This window comes from Prionailurus viverrinus, chromosome B3, assembly GCF_022837055.1.
Source record: "Prionailurus viverrinus isolate Anna chromosome B3, UM_Priviv_1.0, whole genome shotgun sequence".
In the NCBI taxonomy this organism is placed as follows: Eukaryota; Metazoa; Chordata; class Mammalia; order Carnivora; family Felidae; genus Prionailurus; species Prionailurus viverrinus.
In genome coordinates, this window is record NC_062566.1 from 95,022,474 (window position 1) to 95,047,578 (window position 25,105).

The window sequence follows — 25,105 nt, forward strand, 5'->3', positions numbered from 1 at the left end:
ATATAAAAGAATATTTCTAAGTGTTATACTGAATATATATGGCATTTAAATAGCTTCATTACAAAATTTACACAGGAAATGGCTCTGCTTATCACCGTAATTATTTTGGTTTTATTCTGACAACACCACAGTTTCTGGGTTTTAGTTTCTTGATTTACTAATATAACCTCGTTTTTGCTTATAGGAATTGTCTGAGCATCAAACCTACCTCTTGGATGAATTTTATCATCTGTGGGGCAGAATTTCTGTTCATCAGCAGCATTGCTATTCAGGGTACCCAAAGTTATTTTTGAATATGTGAAGTGATAGGCTATCATTTTTACAACATTTGTTTTTGTTTTTGTTTTTTTAATCTAATAAAACTTGGCAGCTTATCTTTTTCAGTGTGGTCATGGTCAAAATATATAAAATGTAGTTTTGCTTATACAGGTGAATATGCTATTTCAGTTTTTATATACCGTTATATAAAGAGATACTAAATTCTTTTAAAATTCAAAATCCAGGGCATATAGCCTAAGCTATAAGAAGTTAAGAAACTTCTCTCAGTTCCATTTATATGTTCCCACCCAGAGGGTTGTATATCCTTGTGTTCATGTGTGCATCTATGCGCACATACAGGATACGGAACAAAACCTTACTGACCTCAGGTGAGTGGAAGGAAGACTAATCTGGCTTCATGAAGAATACCGAGAGCCAGCTAGAATTTTCAAAGAGATTAACTTGTCCTAAAATCTCAGCCGAGCATTGCTCAGTACGTGAGCACTTAACAGAGTAGCGCTTGTTTTCATTTCTTTGAGCTATGTTTGTGCATTTCATTTGGGAGCTCTGTTAATGAAACTCAAATAGAGAATCCGAACCCCCTGTGGGCCTGTTGAGATCTTCTTATTCCAGGGCATGTAGACCCCGCTGCCATGTCCAGACCCTTCTCTAGCAAGTGATTGAACAAAGGAGGGAGGAGGGACTCAGTTAAGTAGCATGGAGGCCCCTCATTGCTGGAAAACCAGTTCAGGACTGCCAGAGCTCTGCCTTTTCCTTCAAAGTGTTATCTCTGCATTCATAAAATAGTAATTGTTATTTGCATGGCTGTAACATAGCAAATTAACTGTAACAAAACCAGTTTTATCAACGGTTTCATTTTTTTCATCATTTCTAAATATTTTTTACACAAAGATGGTTTATTCTTTGACGGGTAGTTGATAGAATGTTGTCTTTCTACATGTGAGGTATATTTAGTATCTGATCATTCTAGTTTCTCCATGAGGTTGAACTAGTAGGGGCTGTTTTAAATGATTTTAATCATCAGATAAATACTAAATATGGAAACTTGGAAAATTTTGGAAATAAAGTTATGGTAAATGTAAGAGCCACAAAATTTTTGAGTGATATAAATAGTGGCCAAGAGTTTATACTTGTTCACTAAAACTAAGGTAAACAATTCTTTTTTTTCTGGAATATATTTAAAAAAATTTTTTTAACATTTATTTATTGTTGAGAGAAAGAGAGACAGAGCATAAGCATGAGGGGCAGAGAGAGAGGAGGAGACACAGAATCTGAAACAGGCTCCAGCCTCTGAGCTGTCCACACAGAGCCCGATGCAGGACTCAAACCCACAAACCACGGGATCATGACCTGAGCTGAAGTTGGATGCTTAACCAATTGAGCCACCCGGACGCCCTGGAATATATTTTAAATGTGCTTGCTCAGTAACTATTGACATTTAGGACCAAATGCTTTTTTTTTATTAAAAAGGTCCATATAGAGGATATTTTTAGATAATATTTTAATTCTTATTCTTAATACTTCATATACCCTATAGCACTTTTTAAAGCTCCATTGCTCCTTGAAAAATTTCACAATCAGCTAAAATGTAGCCTTCAAGACTCATAATATGCAAATACAAAAAACTCAAGCCTTTTTTCACAGAAGGTAAGACTTCAGAGCCACAATTTTAAACAAGAACACTACTTACTCCATAGTTGTTACAGAGCTTTATCAGTAGGCCCCAAATACTTGATTTAAATTAGCAGAAAAATAATAAGTATATGGGATATATGGGAGAAATGTACAGCATTATTTGAACAACAGTTTACAGTTACAACATGGTTTGTTTTATGTATAGTTTGTGGTTTGGAAGTTTTCTGCTAACTTTTTATCACATTTTATCCCAGTTGCTTTGTTTATAACATTTTAAAATACAGTAAAAACTAAGGATTAAAGGTATCCTAGATGGTATGGCATCTTAAGTCTCAAATTTGCAATGTGTATTTCAACTTTATATAACGTTTGATAGTTTTCCCCTTACTTTATCATGTTGGTTAAGCTTATTTGTAAAGTAGAATTAGGACAATATAGAACTCAAAAATACAGTTTTTTTTAATGAACAAAGAAGATGATTTCCTATTGGCAAATATAGTCTCCCAGTGGTGTTTGTGAGTTTGCAATTCTTCATTTTCCCTAAATTCTTCAGTGGCACATTCATAAAGCTATGTGCTCAGTGGGCCAGAGACTAGCCCATAGTCCTGGAACAGAACAAAAGCAAGAGGCCCAAATGGGCATCAGACACCTGCTTTTATCCATCAGACATTTACTGAGTGCCAACTATATATCCTAAAAATAAGATAAGACACGATCCCAGCTTCATTGAGTTCCTGGTGCTTCTAAGCAGCGGAATTGGTGCTCTTGGTCTTAAATAAATACCTTTTGCTCTTTCCATTAGATAAGGTGCTTCAGATTAGTTGCCATTTAATAATGTGGAAAGAGCAGCAAACCTTCACTTGGAATTATCACCATTCTGCATTGTTTGGCTTTCAGTTATCAAGGGGTTTCAGGGGTCTCTTATTTTCTGAATCTGAGTCACATATTAAGGTATGATAAAAAGTCATGAATTCAGAGGTAATTTAGAATTTATCGTTAAAACTGTAAGTGGCATCAGTATCATTGCAAGTATAGTACAAGTGAGGGACAAATGCCCCACATAATATATATAACTGAAATGATAAACTGTCATGTTGTATATATTTTAAAATACACATTTGGAAATATTTTAATACTTAAATGAGCAAAGTTGTGAGTTGCTGCTTTGCCATTACTAGCTTATATGACTTTAAGCTTTGTAGGTTGTTCTTTCTTTCTTTCTTTCTTTCTCTCTCTCTCTTTCTTTCAGAGAGAGCAGGGTAGGGGCAGAGAGAGAGAATACTAAGCAGGCTGTGCACTCTCAGCACAGAACCTGTTGTGGGGCTTGAACTCATGAACCATGAGATCATCACCTGAGCTGAAATCACCAGTTGGACGTTTAACCTACTGAAGAACATGACATAACATGAAGAAATTGACCATAACATGAAGAAATCATCCATAACATGAAGAAATTGACCTGTATGGTCTCTTAAAGTCAGCTCTAAGCTTTAGTGATTCTGAATTCAATGAGACAGACCCAACAGAATTACTGTCCCCCAAAATACTTTATTAAATATTGGAGAAATCATTAAAACTGTGTTTGTTAAAGACTATGTTATTATTCAACATGTGACTTTTCAGGATAGCCTATTCAGAGTTCCAAATTAATATGATTTTTTATGGTTGAATTATACTAGGACTTAGAAAGGACCCTTGTTTAGGTACTTAAAAGGTATAAAACAATAAAAGTAAGATAAATAAAAGCTAGTTATTCACTCATTCACTCATTGTAATAATATCTAAGTATTTTGCTTAGACCATCAAGAAGAAAACCTTCCTTGTAAAGATACCTGCCTAATTCATGCTTCTGATAATCTGAATAGGCTGTTTTGGGTACCTTCTGAAATATTTACCATGCACCATGGGTTTAGAATTAAGGCCTCGTCAATGTGTCATAAGATTTATGAGTCTTGTACAAGATTGCATTGATACTTTATTGCCATGTTGTAAAAATTCATATTGTGATAATCAGTATTGAAACACAACACAGATTAAAGCAATTTCCATGAACCAACAGCGGTTTTGCTAGTGTTGGCTTGTCCTTTCAAGGCATATATTCAGGGTGTATTAAATTGCCTGATTGTGGCTCAGTATTTGGGTTTGAGTGACTTGTTGTCTCAAGTTGTGTTTTTTGTGTGCTTGTTTGTTTGTCTCTACAGGTTAAAATTCTGTGTCACCAGTTGCTGGTCCAGGTGTGTGACCTACTCAGGCTAAAGGACTGTCACCTGTTTGGACTCAGTGTTATACAAAGTAGGTCTTAGTCCCATATCTGATAGATTTAGCCAACTGTCACCGAGGAAGTGATATTTTATAGCTGGCTGTGACTTGATTTGGGCGTATTGTGATAAGATTGTGATTGGCAAAATACCCATAAATTCATCATCATTTTTAGTCTGCTATTCGTGTTTTGATCTTAACTGTTGTGTATTTCTTACAAGACTTAGAATTTTAGGCCGTGTATCATAGTTTGAACTTAAAAATCGGTTCCTTTTCAGGAGTCTAAATTTTGTATTTGTTCTTTTCTGTTTTTATGAACCATGCTTGATTTTTGTTTCCTTGCACTCAGGGAACAGCTGGAGCTAGTAGGAAATTATCTTGCATGTTTTTATAATGTGTTTCATAATTTTTGACATTAAAAAACTTAGGCATAAGAAAAATGGCTTTCGTCTATTCAAGTTTTCTTGCTGTTGACCATATAGTATAACAAAGTGATCTATTAATTTGCTCTTGTTTCCTGTTTTTCCCTCTTAACACCTTCTCCTTTTCTTCCAATCAGACTATAAGACTTAAAGATGGGGGATCAGTTTCTACTTTTACTTTATGTGAAGGCTTTCTTCACATGAAGCCTCCTCCACCTGCCCACCCCCATAATACCTTAGAGTTAAGTTCCCAGGGTTTACCTGCAGCCTTTCCTTGTAAGCTTTCTCTTTCAAGTCATATGTCTAAATTTCTCTAATTTACCCTTATGCAAAAAACCTTTTCTATCTTTGCTCAGTTTTTCAAGAATACTTTTTTTGTGCGAAATGTATTTAACTACATTTTATACTTGTAGATGAATCATATTCTACTACTGGAATCGGCTTAAAAATTTAAAGGCTTATGACATCTTGAGAATCTGGTTAATACCATAAAAAGCTTAGATCTGCCAAGTTAGAAAGTGTATCATGATCAGCCCTTCTCCTCCAAAATATGAACCATCTTCAGCTGTCTTTTTAGGAGAAGCCGGCGAGCTTGGAGCAGGGAACACCTCAGGAACCAATGAATCAACCATTTGCTCTTCAGTTTTTTTCCTGTAGTAGTTAAAGCAATGAAAGCACAGATGCTTTGCTCTGTGTTTCTATTAGTACATCCCTCAGTCATTCTTTCAAGGAAGGGTTTGGGAGAAATAAGATGCTCTATAGATTCTAAAAATTGTTTCTTTTATTCTAAACTCAAAATTAATTCTTTCTTACTGCCACGACAGCCAGATTGTTGATCTGTGTTGTTTAACAAGTCAGTCTAATAAAACCAGTTTATGGCTTCCTTAGATTTCAAAATATGAGTTTTTAAGATCTCTTTTTTAAAAGAGAGATTGTAGTGTGGCAAAAGAACATTGGAAAAGGACGCAGATGACCTTGTTCCAATTCTATTTCTACCACTACCTAGCTATGTAGCTTTAGAAATGTCACTTGACTTCTCTCGATTTCAGTTTTCTCAGGTGTCAGCTGGAGATTACTTCACCCACTTTGCAGACTTCTGATATATGCTTTAGAATTCCTAAAATATAAAGCCATGATCAGACTGTCAGATGGCAGAGATACGGTGGTAGTTTAAAAGTATGTGCTATTACGCTGAACAGTCTCCATTCTGTTCATTATATTGCTTCTTCAGATGGGAATTCAAGCCAAACACAAACCATATTCAACAGGAAGGTTGTCTGGTCTTGTTCACTTCATGTTTAACTGGTAGCATGTGAGATATGGGAGATAATTTGGCTGATCTGATAAGTGGATTTAAGTAGCATCCTCTTGGTTTTTTTTGTTTTGTTTTTGTTTTGTTTTGGTCTCTGGGACCTCTTATCCCTTTCATTCAAATTGGCTGGCTTAATATGCCATTTATAGACAGAGAAACTCTACCCTTCCTGTTCTCTTATGGCTTTTTTTCAAGCAAACCTCTCCAGCATTCAGTCAGGAGTGACAGTGTAGTCAGGTCTGTTATCCTTGGAGAAGTCAAAGAGACACCCTTCCCTTCCACAGTGAGTACATTTTTATGCAGAGCTTTCCACGAGGAAGCTGCCTTAGTGATGGTTAGAGAAAAAGGACTAAACTATTTTAAAAAGATTTACAACTTTGTACAAGATAGGAATGCTGAAGGTTTCTGTTGTGAAATATCTCTCTTTTAAAATATTCTCTTGGGGAAATCTGAAAACTTTAATATTTTTTAACAGCTTGTCTTCATATGTTTAGATCATTGTTACATGGGTTTTTAGCAATCATGGTTTCTGTTCATCTTAAGAACATCATCTCCTTGAAGAAATACTTTAGCGTTATTTTTTTTGCATGAGATTCTTCTCATCTTTCCATGGGATCAGCCCAAAGACAGTGTGTTTTACCAGGGTGTGTTTTATGTGGAAAACACAGAGAAGAAATTGTCTTAAAGGATGTTCTTCACGAAGCGTGGGTCAGACCCGTCGCTTGGAAATAGGCAATTATCCTCAATGTTGTCTCATTTCTTACATAGCAGTTAGGATGGTGTTTCTGCCCTGTTTCATTATTCTGCAGCTATGACAGGAGTCCTCTGTGAGCTAAGCAAAAGCATGTTTCTCTAAGAGCAAGTAAGCACAGAGTTGGAAGTTTGGCTATGCATTAGGATTGACCATAGAAACTTAGTAAAAGCAGGATGTGGAAGCTAGTATTTCTTCTAAATACTACATATTTTTAATAAGATGTGTTCTGTATTGCGAACGCAAAATAGTTTATAAAGAATCTCATTAATGTCTAGCCAACTTTTGACTTTTAGTATCTTGTTGATTGTTCACGTTTTGTATGTGAATTCAGAGCACATTCACAAATTGTGAGGCTTTTTTAAAGAACCCGTTTTGGTGTGTATTTTCTTTAAAAAAATCATCTTTTCTTTTTTAATGTGCAGATAATGAACATGTCTATATGGAGTTGTCACAAAAGCTGTATAAATACTGTCCAAAAGAATGGAAGAAAGAGGCCAGCAAGGTACGACAATACGAAGTCACTTGGGTGAGATTACATTTATGAGCAAAACTATTTTGATTTTTTTTAAAAGGTTTATTTTAGCTATTAGACATTAGAAAAATATTTAATTTTTTAAATTTTAATTCATAAAAACACTATGAAGTAGAGAATGGAAAAGGGAAATGTGTAAGTTCTAAAATGTCACATTAATAAAGTATTAATAGCTTATAGCATATGATAGATTTCAGGTATCTGTTTATATCATGTTGGATAATAACTTTTTAGTAATTTGGGGATAATACTTTGAAACGAGAACCATGGAAAAAGAACTTGCTTCTCTTCTGTGGCTATGTTAGCCATCAAAACTGATGTTCTAGAAGTTATTCCTAATTTTTAAATCTACTTTTACTGTACTTTGATATTTTATTACTTTATTATACTGGTGCCTTTATTTAGTAAACATCAATTCCATTTACATGGGGCATCATTCACAGGGAATTTGCCTAGTGTTTCCACCATATTAATCAGGAATAAGTCCCCAATGTCTAATCCTAGATCCTCCGATTCGTATTTAAGAATTCTTGGAATAAACGGGAAGGCTACTTGGAAGCTAACTACAAAGTAAGGAACATTAAAGTCTAAATAAACAAACAGCATATTAGAATTTGGTATGTGGAATGTCAGAGGAACAAGAGAACATTTGTAATGAGGAGCAAATGGTCACCACAGGGGATAGAGCTGAGAGAGGAACTGGATCTCAACTAGAAATTTCCACTGGCATTTATTTTTATCTTCCCTTATGTTGTCATTGGCATTACAGTGAATGAGTATCAAATACATGATGATGCTTTATAACTTCCCAGTTTTGTATGAACTTAATATCCATAATGGACAACTGTCTACCCTCTGCCCAGCCACCCTCACCACCCAGCCCCATTAGAAGTAGATAAAACCTTTCAAGGTTTAAAAGTATCTTGTAAATAATGGTATTTTGTTGCGTTTAAAACCCATTTTGCAGTTACTAAAAATAGCTTTCTTTTTATATGTGTCTTTGTTTTAGGGTATTGACCAATTTGGACCTCCTATGATCATTCACTTCCGTGTGCAGTACTATGTGGAAAATGGCAGATTGATCAGGTATGAGGACAGGGAGAGACTCTAAACCTTCACTTCCACAAGCACTCACCTTCTAACATAACCATATAAAGTTCTTGTGTGTGTTTGTCTCCATCTGCTAGAATACACATTTCAAAAGAGCAAGGATTTTAAAAGAAACCTTTGTGTACACTCATGTATCCTCAGTTCCTAGAAAAGAGGCACAGTAAGCGCTCTAAATATTTGTGGAATGAATGAATGAATGGATGAATGTTAATGTTAGACTATTGATGAAAATGTTAACAATGTCACTGCCTCACATTGTCTGTACTCCCCATTTTCGATAACCAGTCATTCACCAAAAAGAAGATATTTCATTCAAGAAGGAACTAGCACTTTTGTGAAGAATGGAGAAATTAATTAAAGGACTGTATTCTTTTCTGGTGGTGAGATGGGGAGTAGGGCAGCATTAAGAACTCTCTCCTGTAAAAATGGTGTCGATATAGCCTGGTTTTCTTTCCACCTTTGGGGTCTTGCTTCTGTTCTTGGCAGGGGCCTTAAAGCTAAGATTACACCCAGTGGAGCTATCCTGTGAGAATCTTAGATGCAGTTTGGCAAGGGCAGGTAATTGATTCTTCTTCTGGAGGTGGGCGCATGAGCAATTCTTTGCTACTGATACAGACTCAGAATTTACCATTTCAAAAGCTCAGTTTATCATTTGTATAGGAGGATTCAGTGCTGGAAAGCTTTCAGAGTTGGTTTTGTTAATGGATAGAAAATGCTGATGGAAAATACTAGAAATGTGAACTCTGTTTTCCTTATTTACTTTCAAACTCTGAGAAACTCCATTAAAAGATACAAAGATACATTTGGCTAATAAGTTATATGTGAGATCTGCTCTTAATATTTGTGTTATTGCCATATGTAAATTAAAAAGTAAAAAATATTAGCCCATAAGTAATTTTTTCTAAAGGCCAAGAAACTTTCTTAGTTATTTGGAGTTTATGTAAAATTTTTGCTCAATTTACCTACTAAGTATGGAATGTGCTGAAAAGAAGGAAAATACATTATTTAGCCACAAATTAACCCCCTGGGGCTAATGAATGTTTAATTCATCCCTGTACTTCTGCTCTTTTCCCCAGGGATGAACTAGTCCAAACACTGTGTGGTCAGCATTATAAAAAGAAATGCCTTGAAAAGTACTCTGTCCCATGGGGAAAAAATTACATAAATGCTTTATTTTTAAACTCATCATACTTAAACATGATCTTAGTTAAAATAAACTCATGTTTTTATTGTCATCAGCTAATGCATTATAAATCTCAGGTAAACCTTTGACTTAAACTAATAGGGGAGGCAAGTAAGCTCATTAAATACACACACACACACACACTTTTTTTTTTCTTGCATTTTTACTTTGATCACAAAGGCATCCCATTTGCCTGTGACATTTTTTGGAGCTTGACCATGTTTTTCCCCAGTCAGCACTTCTTATTCAATGTATTTAATGGGAACTATATTTATTTCTGACTTCAACGGATTGTAATGAGTGCACTAGTAGGATTTCCATCTGTGAGGAGTATCATGACTGTCATAACATGTTCCTATAAAACCACACCCATAAAGTAACATCCACTTAATTAAAAAAAGAGAGGGAGAGAGAGATTTAAAGCATGCTTTTTTTTTTTCCAGTTCATTCTGAGAAAGAAAACAAAACACTATAGTTTTTTTTTAATGGGCATTTAAACAGAAATTTTTTTATAAGGACCTTAGGGTATTTGTAATGTGCTCAGCTGGAAAACAAAACAAAACAGAGGAGCAAAACATTAAAGCCAGGATTGTCCCCTCAGATTTGTCCTTGTTTCTGTCATATGTGCCGCATTATTGCAGCAAAGTTACTTTAACGCAGACAACAAATGCCTAGGCTTCTAGAGTAATACTTGTTTCAGTGAAATATTTACCATGTTGGAATGGATGATTCAGATCTTGCTTCCATTCTCTGAATGAATTAAATGTTATAGGCCTCAGGAAATGTTATTTTTGCCTGTTGGAGTAGTCAGACTTGGAGTCCTACCTCTCTGCAACCTGGGTGAGGCAGCAATCAGGTATTAGCCTCAACCCCCCACCCACTTTTTTTCAAGGAGTGTGGAGGGAGGAAGAGGGAACAGAAACAGAAGAGCTCTTGTCACCAGATGGATAGCAGGATTTGGGTTCTGTTTACACGCCATTGGATTGTTCCATCAAATGTGAGTTGTTTTCTTTTATTTTCCTAGTGACAGAGCAGCAAGATACTATTATTACTGGCACCTGAGAAAACAAGTTCTTCATTCTCAGTGTGTGCTCCGAGAAGAGGCCTATTTCCTGCTGGCAGCCTTTGCCCTGCAGGCTGATCTTGGGAACTTCAAAAGGAATAAGCACTATGGAAAATACTTTGAGCCGGAGGCTTACTTCCCATCTTGGGTAGGCACTGTTTTCAAGTTTTAAAGTGTTTTCTCTAGCACATTTCTAGTTCATTATGCTGCTACTCAGGTTGCTTCAAGAAATGGGAACACAGATGTTTGTGGCCAGTAAAACCCTTCATGATGCCCAGATAGAAGTTTAACACTTAAGAGCATTGTACACATGATCTCTTGATATATTTGATCTGCTCCTTCCAGTTAAAGGGGAAGAGGATTTCTGTCCATCCTAAATGTGGTGGAACTTGGAACTTACCAGCCTTCTTTTGGCAGTTGCTTGGTCTTTACTTTCTTATTTACTCTTAATTCAAGCATCATTTTCCTCCCTTTGAAGGGAGAAAAACATTACACTTTGAAAAGTAAGATCATTCACAGCTTTTCCTATGTTGAGAAAACAAATTAAATAGTCACTTTGCCCTGACCGCCATCTCCTCCACTCTCGAGAGAGGAACCACGCCTTTGCAGCAGGCAAATTTAGGTTATTCGAACTGTCTCAACTGTCCTTTCTCCGCCCAACCCTGCCCATGTCTGTGCCCACCCTTCCTCCAGGCCTCTGTTGAAAATCTGATTTTTTTACCTTATTTCCCAGATACACTCCTCAACACAATTCCATCTGCTTTCTGTCCCCGACGCTCCCCTCCACTCCTCATGCTGTCCCTACGGTCACCAGTGACCTTTAAGTTGCCAAATTCTGTGGACACTTTCCACTTCTTTTCTCGGCTGCATTTGACATAGAACCACTCTCATTTGGGGATCTCCTCCAAACGAATGCTTTTCTTTTTTTTAACAACCACCTATGTGCCAGTAGCTCCCAAATCTGTTTCTCTCCTCTGTGTCCATGAGACAGCTGTTTACCCATAGGCACCTCAAACTCAAAATGTCCCAAGTCAACTTCATCTTTCTCCCACCTGATTTCATGTATTCCTGCCTCTGTGTCCCTAATGTCAGCTAGTAGCACTGCCATCCACCCAGTCACCCAGAAACTTGAGTCTCCTGCAGAGCTCTCCCCATCACCCTTCTTTCTCCCTGGCCTGCCCAAACCAACCGAAACAACCTAGAACATAAAATACTTGATTACCCGTCACCAGCTTAAGAAATCAAATTCTCTTGAAGTTTCCTTGTGGTAGGCTTCCTGAATGTTTGTCGTGTGCCCTCCCCAGCGTCCTTGCTCCCGTCCCCCAGGTTCCAGCTCTCATCAGCACTCAGCAGCACTGCTGAGGGGGCTTGTTGTCTTTGCCTCTGTCTTTAGAGCTTGCGGATGAGTGGATTTTGCTCCTGATTTAAATCTTCAGGGGCTTCCCTCTCACCTACAGAGTGAGAGCCAGGCTCCCACACATAACCGAGGAACTTTCCAGGATCTGATCTCTGCCAGCCTTTCCAGCTTCCTTTCAGGTTGTCCTGCACCTTGAATTTTATGCTCTAACAACATCCAGCAATCCCTATGTCTCCAAACGCCCTGTGGTATTTTGCACTTCTGGCCTTTTTTCCTGAAGTTCCCTTAGCCAACAGAACCCCTCTCCCTGTTTGACCTGGCCAACTCCTGTTCATTCTCCAAGACTCTGCTCAGATGTATTTCCTTCTGGGCAGACTGGCTAGGTACCCAGTGCCCCTCCTCTGGGCTCTAGAAGCCCCCACTACGCATAGTGTTTTACATCTTATTTTCTGTTTATCTTTTGCCTCCAGTGAACTGTTTATTAGTATATTCTAAAGGGCAGGCTTAAACTATACCTTTTCTGTTTCTTCAGCACTTCACATTGAGGTGCTCAATATAAATTTTTGTGAACTGATTGCCAGCATGTCAGTTGTTAAAGAGAAACCACAAAAGGTATCAAGCTTTTACATATCAGTGTCTGTGGAACCCAAATTAGCCTATGTTTACATCCGGTAAATTGTCATCACGTACTTGCTGAATCTCGGTCTTTTAAATCAGATCTTCCCAGTCAGTGCGCCATAGCTTCCAGAGCACTGAGATACAAGTTTCTTCAACCTTTGGGATCACCAAAGCCACTTACTTCAGTGCCCTTGCAAATATTATTTTCTGTGTGTTCTTTGAGCCGAGAAAAGTTAACAAATACTAATTTAGGTGATCTCCATGTGAAAGGAGTCTGAAAGAAAAATCTGTAACTTGAGTTCTCAGCAATATTAAATAGCCAGCAATCTATCATGTTTAAACAATAAGAAGAAACAAAATGTCAATATCTATAAAAACATTTAAAACTAAAAATTCTTTAATTATTTTTTATTCTGATGATTTTAAGCACTACTCTTTTTGCTCTCTTTGCATAATCCTTTCCATGTTTTATAATCCTTATGAAATCGGCTAAGATTTTTTTTTCAACTTTTTAAATATTTTTATTTATAAAATAAATAAAAGAGACAGAGAGAGACAGAGCATCAGCAGGGGAGGGGCAGAGAGAGAAGGAGATACAGAATCCAAAGCAGGCTTCAGGCTCTGAGCCATCAGCACAAAGCCTGACCTGGGGCTCGAGCTCACGGACTGTGAGATCATCACCTGAGCTGAAGTCGGACGCTTAACCAACTGAGCCACCCAGGTGCCCCTCGGCTAAGATTTTTAGCTAATCTTAGCCTGCAGCTGCTGGATACTATATGTTTTGGGCATTGAAAGGCCCAGGCTACTGTCCGTTGAAAAACTAAGCCATAGTGAATTGCAATGAATGTTTGAATGAAATTGTTTCCTCACAAATACTCAAATAGAGTGTTCACATCAGCCTTTTATGCAAAAACCAAAAATGTTTCAGAGAATTCCTCCCAGTCCCCTGCCTTCTTTGGATTAACATTTAGAACCTCCCACTCTGTGGCTGTAATTTTAGAAGAGTTAAGTAGGATCCAGAACCTGAAGATGTGTTGACAGTAGATGTATTTCATAGTACCAATAATTTTGCAAGTATAAACAGTGATGTGTACAAAATTTTGCAAGTTTGCATGTTTTTTTTTCTTGGTGAGTTTAAAGCCAAGAGAACATATTTTTCTCATTTCTTGTGATTTTTCTTCTCAGATATACAGCTAAATTGACTTTGGAGCTTCTAGTACTAGCTGATTCAGCCTAGTAACATAACAGATGGTGAAAACAGAATACAAGTGGGAAATTTCCTGGTGGAAATTAGCCAGTTTCCATGACCTATGTTAGCTCCTTGTCCTTCCATCATTTGGGGGACAAGGGTAGGACTCCCATCACTCCAACAGATGTGGCAGTGCATACCCATTGTATTCCAACAGGTTGTTTCCAAGAGAGGGAAGGACTACATCCTGAAGCACATTCCAAACATGCACAAAGATCAGTTTGCACTGACAGCTTCCGAGGCTCATCTTAAATACATCAAAGAGGCCGTCCGACTGGATGATGTTGCCGTTCATTACTACAGATTGTATAAGGTACAAAACTGCAGTCAGCCTGCAGCTTTTGGTTGTTGTTGTGAAATGTTTGTTTATTTTTGAGAGAGAGTGAGCGGGGGAAGGGCAGAGAGGGAGGACAGAGGATCCAAAGGAGGCTCTGCGCTGACAGCAAAGAGCCTAATGTGGGGCTTGAACTCCTTAAAGAGCTGTGAGATCATGACCTAAGCCCAAGTCAGAGACTTAACCCACTGAGCCACCCAGGCACCCAAGTCTGCAGCTTCTGAAGACAAAATACCTTCATGATTTGAAGAAGCTTTTAATTAAAGTTGTCATTTCATTTTTTAGTGGGCTTTTTTTTTTTTTTTTTTTTTTTTTTAAAGGATTCATGTGAACTGTTTCTCATGGTAGTTCAGTCTTCGAGTTAATGATGCTATTCCTCAGGCCTGGGAGCATGATAGAGTCCCTTTATAATGGTTCTAATACTGAAATGCCAAGTGGCTTCAAATCGTGAGTCTGGCTTTTCAGTGACTATGAAATAGTTATTTTTCTCCTTTCCAAATCTGCATCTCTGCCTTGGGGACTAACATTTGCAACTTTTTTGATCAGTAATTTTTAATGTTCCTCTAAGTGAAGCCATACCTGCACTGTATCCATTAATTAGAAGAATGACCACAACAGCTAGTGTTTACTGAGTATTGTTTTTATGGGGCGCGCTTTATTTTCTTTTTTAAATCCTCACAGTTCTATAAAATAGAAGCTGTAATATTCATTGTACAGATGAGGAAACAGACCAAAGACCACAAAACTAGCAAGGGGCAGAGCCAGGATTCAACCCAGGTCTACTTGACTAAAGGAATTCGTGTATAAAAATAGTGCCCAGCACATGTTAAGAATGATGTTAAGTTGTTACCATTATCCTTGTTATTAATGTGCTTCTTATTACTACTATACCCTTTGTGGTAAGTTTAGCATAACTAGACCATTGGAGACTAGGCTGTAGTTTGGATATGTTACTGGATGATCTTCTTGTCTGGTTCAGAAAACTTAATTAGGTACCAAAGAGTGGTATTTTTTTTTTCTCACTTCTGTGCCCAAGAGATGAAATTGTTAATGTCCTGTCATCCTTGAGAGGCATAATTGAGTTCTATAAGATCTCTTTGGCCAAATTCCTGAAGGACGGAGTTGTTTGTTTGTTTCCTTGAGAGATTTCATTTGTGACACCTCAGTTTATATGAGAAAATGCAAATAAATGGCATTTGACAATCAGTTTATATTTTAAAATGTACAGAAAATATGAATGGTGTATAAGAAGGTGTGAGTGTAGCTTTAGAGTCAGATATCAGAAACCCTGCATCACCACTGTTATGGGATCCTAGGCAAATAGAACTATAATTCTGGACCATCTATTAAGTGGGAATGGTTCAATACATCTCACGAGGTTGGGAAAATTCTATGGTGTAATGAATCTGAAATAACCAGGTGGAATGTCTGGTACATTAATCAGTGCTCAATAAATACCAAGTGCTTCTCACTTGATAGGGAAACATAGTATTTTAAAGAATCCTGTTAGGAATTTATCTTTTGCTTAAAAGATTTACCTTTTATTTGCTTACAATGTGGTACTTCTACATGGCATAGAAAATGACTCTCTTGGGGCACCTGGGTGGCTCAGTCCATTAAGTGTTGGATTTCGGCTCAGGTCATGATCTCGCAGTCCATGAGTTCAAGCCCCGCATCAGGCTCTGTGCTGACAGCTCAGAGCCTGGAGCCTGTTTCTCATTCTGTCTCCCTCTGTCTCTCCCCTCCCCCACTTGTGCTCTGTCTCTCTCTCTCTCAAAAGATCAATAAATGTTAAAAAAATTTAAAAAAAAGGAAATGACTCTCTTATCTTCTTAAAGCAAGATAATTAATAATAATGAAACTGAATGAAGTGGGGAAATAGATATTGTTACCTCATGGGCGGAGTTTTCATTCTTTAGAGAAATCAAGTGGCAGCCATTAAAACTGCTCGTAAAGTGGAAATAAGGTAGACAGAGGACAGGAAACATTCTGGGGCGAAAAACTTCTGTGTCCCTCTCCCAGTAGTACATGCCTTGTGCCTGCACAGCCAGCATTTTTATGAGCACAATCTTATTTCAGGAAGCAATCAGAGTAGCCTTGAAGAGGAAATTGAGCTAAACTCACAGTGATAGATTGATTTCTCCTGCTGAACCTATACTGTATGTGCCTTTCTTGATGTAAAAACATATTAGTTGGAGAAAACAGTCCAAATAGTGAAAATAGGCCATATCTTGTCTTTACTATACCAGATGAGGATGCATTTTCTAAAAATATTTCTTCCCATATTCTTGGGAACGCTGGCACTAAACATACTCATTTATTTTTATTGAGGAATTTCATAATGAAAATATTTTAGTTACTTTGTGATTTTATTTATCTTCTATTTTGAACTTCATACCTTATATCCCATTATTACATATGAGCACTCCAAAGATGTGGTCAAATTTCAGAGTACATTTAAAATTCCGAGAACATTTAAGGGGTTTTTTTCCCCTACACTCATTTTAGTTGATTTTTTGTAGTTTAGCTGGTAGAATGTATATCATATTGGCAAGTGACAATTGAACTTTTTAGAAATAAGTATTTTCTTTCCAAACAAACTGAATATAAAGCTTTTACAGTTTTTTATCCTCATGGGATGACAGTCTTAAATATTTAGGCATGCCTCTGATTTTGGCTTCAGAGGCTGGAGAGTTACATAGTTTGAAACCTATAAAATCTAATGCATCTCAGAATATATCTATGATATTAGATTCAAGATTCTGACATCTGGGAAAAGGAAGAGAATAAATAAATAAATAAATAAATAAATAAATAAACAAACAAACAAGCAGCAAAAATAGTATTGTTTACTAGAGTTTTCAGTGATGGCGGTATTTAGAATATTGTCAGATATGAAAGTGTTTATAATATAGTAAAAACACTAATCCTTTGAAATCTCAGTGGTTTAAAAAGTAGAATATATCCTTGCTCATGTGTATGTGCTCATGATTTTCTTAAAGCTTATGGTAAGCTAGGGATGCAAAAAGATGAACAAAGTTATTTAAATTTTGCTTTTAATGTTTATTCTTGAGAGAGAGAGCACGAGAGGGGGAGGGGCAGAGTGAGAGAGGGACACAGAATCCGAAGCAGGCTCCAGGCACTGAGCTGTTAGCACAGAGCCTGATGTGGGGCTCGAACTCAGGAGCTGTGAGATCATGACCTGAGCTGAAGTCGGATCCTTAATGGACTGAGCCACCCAGATGCCCCTGAATGAAGTTATTTTAAATCAAAAATTTTCTAATCAGATTTCTCCTTCTGTTTTTTCCCTTTGGTGTTTAATTGTCCATTGTACAAAAAAACCCACTACTGTTTCATATGATTTTATTTCTATAGGATAAAAGGGAAATTGAAGCTTCTCTGATGCTTGGACTGACCATGCGAGGAATACAGATTTTTCAGGTCAGTAAATGAGAAATGAGTGTCAAGTGGCATCTGCCATGTCTCATGTTGACAGTGTACCTGTGTGGTCCTTGGACAGGTTCACTGGTTCATTTCTGGCCATCGACTGGCCATTACTTCCTATTTGTCTAGTACAAATGGGGATGATGTAGGATAAATGAAGTGATACAGTCCAAACCTTGACAGTAATAAGTCCTCTAGAATAGAAAGTAATAAGCCCAAGATTGGCTCAGGTTCATCACTAACAGATCATTAACATCCAAACATTTTTCTTTGTGTGTTACTGATTTTAAATATCCTGATTATAATGCTCCTCTGGAGCGTTACAACTGTGTAAAGAAAAAAAAATGACATCTTAATACAGTGGCAGACCACTGTATTTTAATTTTCATTACGCTTTTCCGATACAGCCTGTCCCCTGTCCCTGTCACGCTTTTGCAGGTGGGATGGTATTATACCACAGCCATCAACAGGAAAGAGAGAATCCCTCTTTCTGTGAGACCAGGGAGAATATAAGAATCTCTTATCTTGATGTAGGCACAATATCCAATTATGAAAGTCTGAGTGCCTTATCTCATCTCTCCAATGCCTGAGTCTTTTTGGATTTTTTATTTAAATTTATGGATAGGCTCAAAGGGAAAAGGTTGCCTTGAAAGGCCAGTTAATGCAGTCACTCAGGAACCCAAAGCTACAGAATTGTCTCACTAATCTTTTAATTACTGTCTGAACATCTCCAAAGAGAGTTGAGGACCTCTTTCAGATTTTAATTACTGTATTTTAGTTTTCTGGGAGAGAAGCTAGAGCCATTTTAAAGTGTCTGGCAGTTTCCTCAGTAACTCTGTATGCATTAAAATTTTTTTCCACAGAATTTAGATGAAGAGAAACAATTACTTTATGATTTCCCCTGGACAAATGTTGGAAAGTTGGTATTTGTGGTAAGTTTAAAGCAACTGACTAAAGAAAAATTGCTCAGTTGTTTGTTTTTGTGGATTTTCGTTGTTCCCTGTTTTGTTTTTAAAAACAATGCCGTGGGGCGCCTGGGTGGCGCAGTCGGTTAAGCGTCCGACTTCAGCCAGGTCACGATCTCGCGGTCCGTGAGTTCGAGCCCCGCGTCGGGCTCTGGGCTGATGGCTCAGAGCCTGGAGCCTGTTTCCGATTCTGTGTCTCCCTCTCTCTCTGTCCCTCCCCCGTTCATGCTCTGTCTCTCTCTGTCCCAAAAATAAATTAAAAAAAAAAAAAAACAATGCCGTGACAGGCACAAAAGCTGATATTTTTTTTTTAAAAGTTGAAAATGTAGCAACTCACTTTCTTATATTCTTATGTATGTGCTCTATTCGTTGCCACTCATAGGTCATGAATCTAAAATTAAGGAATCTTACAGCAAAAGAAATTATTTATTTAATTTGTGAGTCTGGTCCCCACCGTGCTATCCTAAGTTGTTCTAGTTGCAGAAGAAATGTAGTGGGGGAATGTGCAAGATGACTTCAGCAAAGAGAATGATTTTCAAAAGCCTACATCAGAGGGATCAGAAAACGGAAAGCCATAATCACAGGATAAATTACTCTTGGCGTGGGGGTAGGCCAGTTCTTTTGGAAGTTACTTCTTTTGAGCAAAGAATAAAGAGTGATATAAAAAGATGTTTCTATTAATATCTAACTCTTTGAAACTCATCATTATAAAGAAAGGTCTACAATTCTTAACAGGAAAAAAATGGTTTTATTTTTAGAATATTGAGAATAGTATCCTCTTTTTTGTTATAAGAGCAAATTCATGATTTTTCCCAGCTGTTTCTCTACTTTGCCGGCTCTATCCGGTTTGGGGCAGGGTTCAAAGAATTACAGTTAATAATATGTATATCTGGTGGTCATTAAAATCCATATTTTTTTCTTTGTTCAGAAATTGTTGGAAAAAAATACACAAAGGAGGAAGATAAGGATTTGTACACATACACAAATAAAGAAGATGGCCTATATAAATAAAGGGATGTATTGCCAAAGAGCATTTGGGTACTGACTCCATACTGCCCTGTGAAGTCAAAGACCTGTTCCTGACTTTACATTATTTTAATTACTTGGGCTCAGTTCAATCTGATTTCACTTCACTCATACATCAAATGGGGCCCTACCTGCTTCCTCCTCACTCGCTCTCTCTCATTTAGGCCCTTTGTGAAAGGATCTGAGCTGTATGAAAATGAGCAAATTATTAGCCCATTACCCCAGTCATGTCCCAAATTGAGTAGACATAAAATGCATTTATGAAATTGAGTGTCTTAAGGGTCCTGGACACAGTGGTTCCTGAATCTAGTTTTGCATCAGCCTCATCTGAGGAGTTGGTTTAAGATAAAGATTTCTGGGCCTCATCCTCCTCCCCTAAGAGAGTTTTGATTCAGAGGGTGTGGGTTGAGGACCAGGCATCTATTTTAATGAACTTCCCAGATGATTCTTCTCACAGCCAGCCCAGTCCTGCCCCAGTCGTGTGACCTTGAGCAAGTTACTTAACCTCTGTGCATTGGTTTCTTTGTTCCCAAATGGAGATAATTGGTCCTCCCCCATAGACTGATTCTGAGGATTAAATGAGTCAATACCTGCCTAGTGTTCATTCAGTGTCAGTTATTACCATTCTAGCATTGGGATCCACTGGTGGTTCCTTCAAAATGAAAAATCGAGAGGTGAAAAATCCATTCCCAACCGAGATACACAGAGCCATATTGTTTTTTATTGACTTTAAGTGTGTGGTTGGAAGATGCCTCTCTCTGCTTTACTTCTCCCTTCTGGCTGAGAATCATTGTGTCCGCAGTATTCCTTATGCAATCCTGCTGCCCTGTTCATTCATAGGAAAGGTGAAGGAATTGATAATTCCATTTCTGGGGCATCTGGATGGCTCCGTTGGTTAAGCTCTTGATTTCAGCTCAGGTCACATGATCTCACAGTTTTGTAAGGTCCAGCCCCAGGCCAGGCTTTGTGCTGACAGTGCAGAACCTGCTTGCTTGGGATTCTTTCTGTCATTCTCTGCCCCTCCCTAGCTCAGATGCGTGTGTGCTCTCTCTCTCTCAAAATAAATAAACTTACAGTTTTCCATAACTATAAAAAACTGCCAAACTCTCACCCTCAGCTTATGTTAATGAACTTTATGTTAATGATCCCAAACTTAAACAATGAGATTCCTGGTATCTCTGATAGAAATACTTAACGATACTTATATCTCTTCCTTTCTCTTTCCTGTCTCATCCCTTGAGCTGTCCCTCTAGCTTCCACCTATCCCCTCCCACCACCCCCCCACACCTTTTTTAAATAAACCGTACACCCAGTGTGGGGCTTGAACTTAATCCTGAGATCACGAATTTCATGTTCTACCAACTGAGCTAGCCAGGTGCCCCCCCCCCCCAACCTCCCTCTTTTATCCAGCTGAAGAAGTTTTCTGTATTTTCTTAACCCTAAAAAGGTATTTATAGTGTTTGCTCTTATATTCCTCATTTATTTCCTCCTCAGAGTTTATCACAAACTATAGTTATTTTATATGTTTATGTTTATTTGCCATCTCTCCCACCAGAATGTATTTCTGTGAAGGTAGCGACCTCGTCTGTCCTATTCACTGTTATTTTCTTGGTGACTAGCACAGTGTTTGGTACCTAGTGTTTAACAAATATTTGAATGCATCACGCTTCTAGAATGTCATCTTGTTTGCTGAATTAGGGTGTTGGAATTGCATTTGAAGATGCTTTCATGATGAGCCCTTCTCTTCTCCTGGCCTGACTAGCCAGAGAAACCAAAGATATTCCTCCACCGTCATACCCGGTCGGTGTCGACCGGATGACCCTGGCTAGACACTTCCCTGAGTTTTTGGTAATCCTTGTCCTGGGACATTTTTGAAAAGGAAAACAGCAATTTATCTCTCGCTGAATTTTGAATGCAGCTTTATACATCTCTTTTTGAATCTATACTTCTCCTTACTAAAGAGAAAATGAAGGGGACCTTGGCAAATTAGAGACTTACCTTCCAAAAGCTGACTCGTGCTTTTGCTCCACAGGGTAAGAAATTTGAGATTTTGCCAGATGGCTTGCCCTCCGCCAGGAAGCTCATCTACTACACAGGGTGCCCCATGCGCTCCCGACACCTCCTCCAGCTCCTGAGTAACAGCCACCGCCTCTACATGAATCTGCAGCCTGTCTTGCGCCACATCCGGAAGCTGGAGGAGAACGAAGGTATGGCAGTGTTGGGGGGGAGAAGCACACATGGTGCCTTGGCCACCTCTGGCCCCTTAGTCTGTAGCTGCCATCAGTTGGGGCTTTAGACCCCTACAAAATGGGATTCAAGGGCTGAGCCTCTCCAGATTCAGGGCCGTGTTCCACCTCACATCTCACCACTGTCCCAGCACCTGTCCCAAATACCTGAGGTCATCCCTATCATTTAGCTATCCCCGAGTACAGTCTCTTTAACGTTTCCCCACACTTGCTTTGAAAATCCTTGCAAAAAGCCACCACATGAAGATGCAAGGCAAGATTTATCTGCGACTCCGAGCACCTTGGAATCTGGAATTTTTTCCAGTGCAATTACTCCTTAGATTAAAGTAACAATAAAGGTGGGAGACAGAAATGTCTCCAGTCTCTCTTATTGACTGCTGAGAGGACCCCAGGTCTGGGTCAGCAGGAATGACAAAGGAGAAAGAAGTTTTCTTCTTTTTTTTTTTTAATGTTTATTTATTTTGAGAGAGAGAGGGAGAATGGGGGAGAGGCAGAAAGTGAAGGAGAGAGAGAGAGAGAGAGAGAGAGAGAGAGAGAGAGAGAGAATCCCAAGCAGTTTCCACACTGACAGCACAGAGCCCAACGCAGTTCTCGACCCCACAAACTGTGATGAGATCATGACCTGACCTGAAACAAGAGTCCGACGCTTAACCAACTGAGCCACCTAAGCGCCCTGAAAGAAGTTTCCATTTGAGGATTATATCAGCCAGTCCTGTGGGGGCTTTGCTGAGATACATTTGGGGCCCCTGAAAAGGAGAATGAGTCACGGTAAGGAAGAGGAAGGCAGGGATTGGGGCCTCTAAGAGCAGGCTTCAACTCTACTGGTTAGCCCTTCATCTTAAGTCATGGCACCCAGGGTTATTCCATTTAACACACGAACTTCTGATCCCCCAAAATGCTACTGTGCTCATTTGCCTATTTCTTTAGAAAAAATTTTTTTTCCTTAATGTTTATTTACTTTTGACAGAGAGATAGAGTATGAGTGGGGAAATGGCAGAGAGAGAGAGAGAGACAGAATGAGAAGCAGGCTCCAGGCTCTGAGCCACCCAGGCGCCCCTGCCTATTTCAATGTCTTCCATTTGTTTTGTAGATTCCCATTGTGGTAGTTTTTATAATTCAATTGGATCAGATTTAGGATATCTGCATGAACATTTGGATGCAGATTCATATCCTTAGGTCCGTATCTGAAACAGATTTCGACCTCTCAGACCCCAGCTTTCTCACAGAAACACAGATACTTGTCCTCTTAAGAAAAACCCTGAAAGAAGCTTGTACATCTAATCAATTTCTCTCAAAACCTATCTCTCTAACTAAATGAGACCCAGTTTGGGGATGCCACTGCATCTTAAGTAGCCATTAGAACATGACTCATTTTGCACGGTCTGCCACCAAACTGCTTTCTTGTCTTTGGAGAGAACTGGTGTATAACCACCAGGTGTATGGGCTTCCTCTGCTGCCAGGCTGCCCCTTCTTCCCCACGATGACACATTGCGATAACAAGCACCTCTCTCCAATGCTGACATGATTATTAGGAGGACTCGAGATGGGACAGAAGCGCCAAGGGAACTTGTAAGAATAGGCGACTTACGTGCAGAGCCCATCATGTGCCAAATGGGTCACATTCCTAAATGGCCAGCTTATAGCGCCTTGAGAAGTTTCTTTATTTCATCAGCTTTGCCAGCATTTTAGCAGATTCTTGCTTAGATGACCGTAAGGGGAGCCCTTTAGAGCCTGAATGAATTCCAGAACCCCTATAGGTTCTCAGGTAAAATGACAAAGAATTTTCAGTTCTTAGAGGGCAGGGTTTTGTCTGTCACCACGCTTAGTAGTATCAAGTGCATTTGGGGGCTTTCGCGATTAGGGCAATGAAGGAACGATAAAGGTGTGGATTGTATTTGTTATTTGGGTAAATGTAGATAGATTTGGGCGGATATCTCTTTTTTTTCTTCTAAAGAAAACATACTTCTTTTCTTCTACTTAGAGATCCCTCACAGTCTAAAGAACACCCAAAATTAAGTTTCTCTGGGCCAGTTTTGGCCTGATGCCAGTTATTTCACTCACGCTTAAAGTCTTCATCACTTTTACAATAAAGCCCTTTTCTTAGCAAAAAAACAGCACAGGAAGAGAGTGTATTTTTCTTAAATTTAATTTAGATCCATCTTGTCTGAGATACTCTTTTCGCATCTTATGGTAGAAAATGATCACAAGAATTACTCCATAGCATTTAGAAGGGGGAGAATGCTTTGTCATTAAAAAAGTTTAAAAACAAAAGTTTTTTTTTAACCCAACTTTATTCAACAGTGGGAACTTATTCTTAGGCCATATGCCAAGAGGTCACACTGCATTCTGTTCCAAAATAATATATGAAAAGCTCTGTGGTCTCTGGGCTTTTACAACAGAGGGAATCCAAAGAATACCAACACATTGGTAATCTGTGCTCTTGACTCTGGTGATTACTAGGGAGTTAAGAGGTTGCATTTCCCAGGTCTCAGAATAAACTTCATAATCACGTCAGCATTTCCTTCATGACACTTTTTATTTGTACCAGGTCTAAGTGATACAGCTCTGGGAAGGGAACACTGGCCAGCCACGTAGAACAGTAAGGCCGTGCTGACACGCTGACACGAAGCAGATTTACGCTAGGCTCCTGTGAGGTAGACCACAGTTAGGCGAGCGCTTGCCTTCTGTTACTAGAGTAACCGTAATAGACTCCCAACCTGCTGGGAAGGGTTGGGAGTAAAAGGGCTATTTGTAAAGAGGCAGAAAGCTTTTAAGTTATTAGAGCCACAATTCCCACTTGTCTTAGAACTCTGGCACCCTAAAGAACTTTTTAGAAAACTGTTTTTTCACTTTCCACCTTTCCAAGTGCCACGTGGCTAGTATTTTGAAACCACAGTGAATAGAAATTGTATGAGAATTTTGCAAACCCTTTTATCTCTCCGTCTTCATCTCAACCCCTGTTGTCTTCAGAAAACAGGAATGTTTATAACCCAGTCTAGCCCTAAAACATGGATTTTAGATGATGCACATCTGTCTCAGATGTGTGTTTTGGGCTCTGGTGTCCTGCCCCAGTCTGCTTTCTGTGTGGCTGTGCATTCTCACTGTTGTGATGCAGCCTGATTCCCTAGAATTGACATGAATGGCTGGAGCCCAAAAACGTACACATCGCCTTCTGCAAGCATTTTTGCATTTTGCATCCTGGAAAGCGCATCTTCTCTTTATGCTAATGCTTCTTCCCTCCCTGAGGAAGCTGTGTAGATTATACTTCAGACACCAGGAGTACAAGTGATTTCACTTACCCAAGAAACAAGACAATT

General features: G+C 38.6%; 1 protein-coding gene across 9 annotated transcripts in view; it reads left to right on the forward strand.

Annotated features, from left to right (window-relative positions):
• Positions 1–25,105, forward strand: part of FRMD6 (FERM domain containing 6) — a 329,953-nt gene that overhangs the window by 293,069 nt on the left and 11,779 nt on the right. For 8 of the 9 annotated variants that reach the window (XM_047862033.1, XM_047862039.1, XM_047862040.1 and 5 more), the window contains 8 exons: positions 4,116–4,206; positions 7,084–7,187; positions 8,203–8,279; positions 10,511–10,697; positions 13,931–14,086; positions 17,483–17,548; positions 18,415–18,483; positions 21,575–21,749. In XM_047862033.1, coding sequence (XP_047717989.1) covers positions 4,116–4,206; positions 7,084–7,187; positions 8,203–8,279; positions 10,511–10,697; positions 13,931–14,086; positions 17,483–17,548; positions 18,415–18,483; positions 21,575–21,749 — 925 coding nt within the window. The remainder of the gene's footprint in view (positions 1–4,115; positions 4,207–7,083; positions 7,188–8,202; positions 8,280–10,510; positions 10,698–13,930; positions 14,087–17,482; positions 17,549–18,414; positions 18,484–21,574; positions 21,750–25,105) is intronic. The other variant, XM_047862042.1, reaches the window with a different exon arrangement.